The sequence below is a fragment of the Salvia splendens genome, chromosome 16 (assembly GCF_004379255.2).
Source record: "Salvia splendens isolate huo1 chromosome 16, SspV2, whole genome shotgun sequence".
Classification (NCBI taxonomy): domain Eukaryota; kingdom Viridiplantae; phylum Streptophyta; class Magnoliopsida; order Lamiales; family Lamiaceae; genus Salvia; species Salvia splendens.
The window spans coordinates 663,249-663,739 of record NC_056047.1 but is presented as its reverse complement, the minus strand read 5'-3'; the positions used below and the strand labels follow the sequence as shown (position 1 = coordinate 663,739).

Here is a 491-nt window from a genome sequence, read left to right as displayed (position 1 = left end):
TCAGATATTATAAATAAGAAAATAATTATAAACAATATATATACACACCGCAAAAATCCAAAAGAATAAATAAATAATTATTCATATATACGTAAAAATGGAATTGTGAGAAAACAAAACCCAAATCCCCCAAATCGGAAGCTTAATTATCGGCGTAAAGCCTGTATAATTCATCAAGCGGCGGCAATTCCTTGAGCATCCTATCGAAATCCTTGAACGACATCATCTTATCCAGCCCCGGCGCCTTCCAGAACCCGCCGGCGGCGGCCTCGTTTCTTATTCCCGGCTGAGACTCCGCCACCGTCGCGTCTTTCCCGGTGAGCCTCTGGACCACAGATTTGAAGCTCACCGCATCCGTCTCCACGTACTCGGTGTTGATTATCACCACCTTCACTCCGCTCCTTTCGCCGCCGCGCATTGCCATTTCGATTCAATTTCCTTCGCTGTGTGTGTGTGTGTTTTGTTTAATTTGTGATTTAATTGAGTTGAGA

General features: G+C 43.8%; 1 protein-coding gene across 1 annotated transcript; it reads right to left on the bottom strand.

Moving 5' to 3' along the window:
• LOC121771227 (VQ motif-containing protein 10-like) lies at positions 1-491 on the bottom strand. The gene has a single exon (XM_042168001.1). It carries the CDS (start codon positions 422-424, stop codon positions 143-145), a length of 282 nt encoding a protein of 93 aa, XP_042023935.1. The 5' UTR covers positions 425-491; the 3' UTR covers positions 1-142.

Bases quoted from the DNA above. Each gene is read 5' to 3' on its own strand.
- LOC121771227 (XM_042168001.1), bottom strand. From the start codon at position 424: ATGGCAATGCGCGGCGGCGAAAGGAGCGGAGTGAAGGTGGTGATAATC.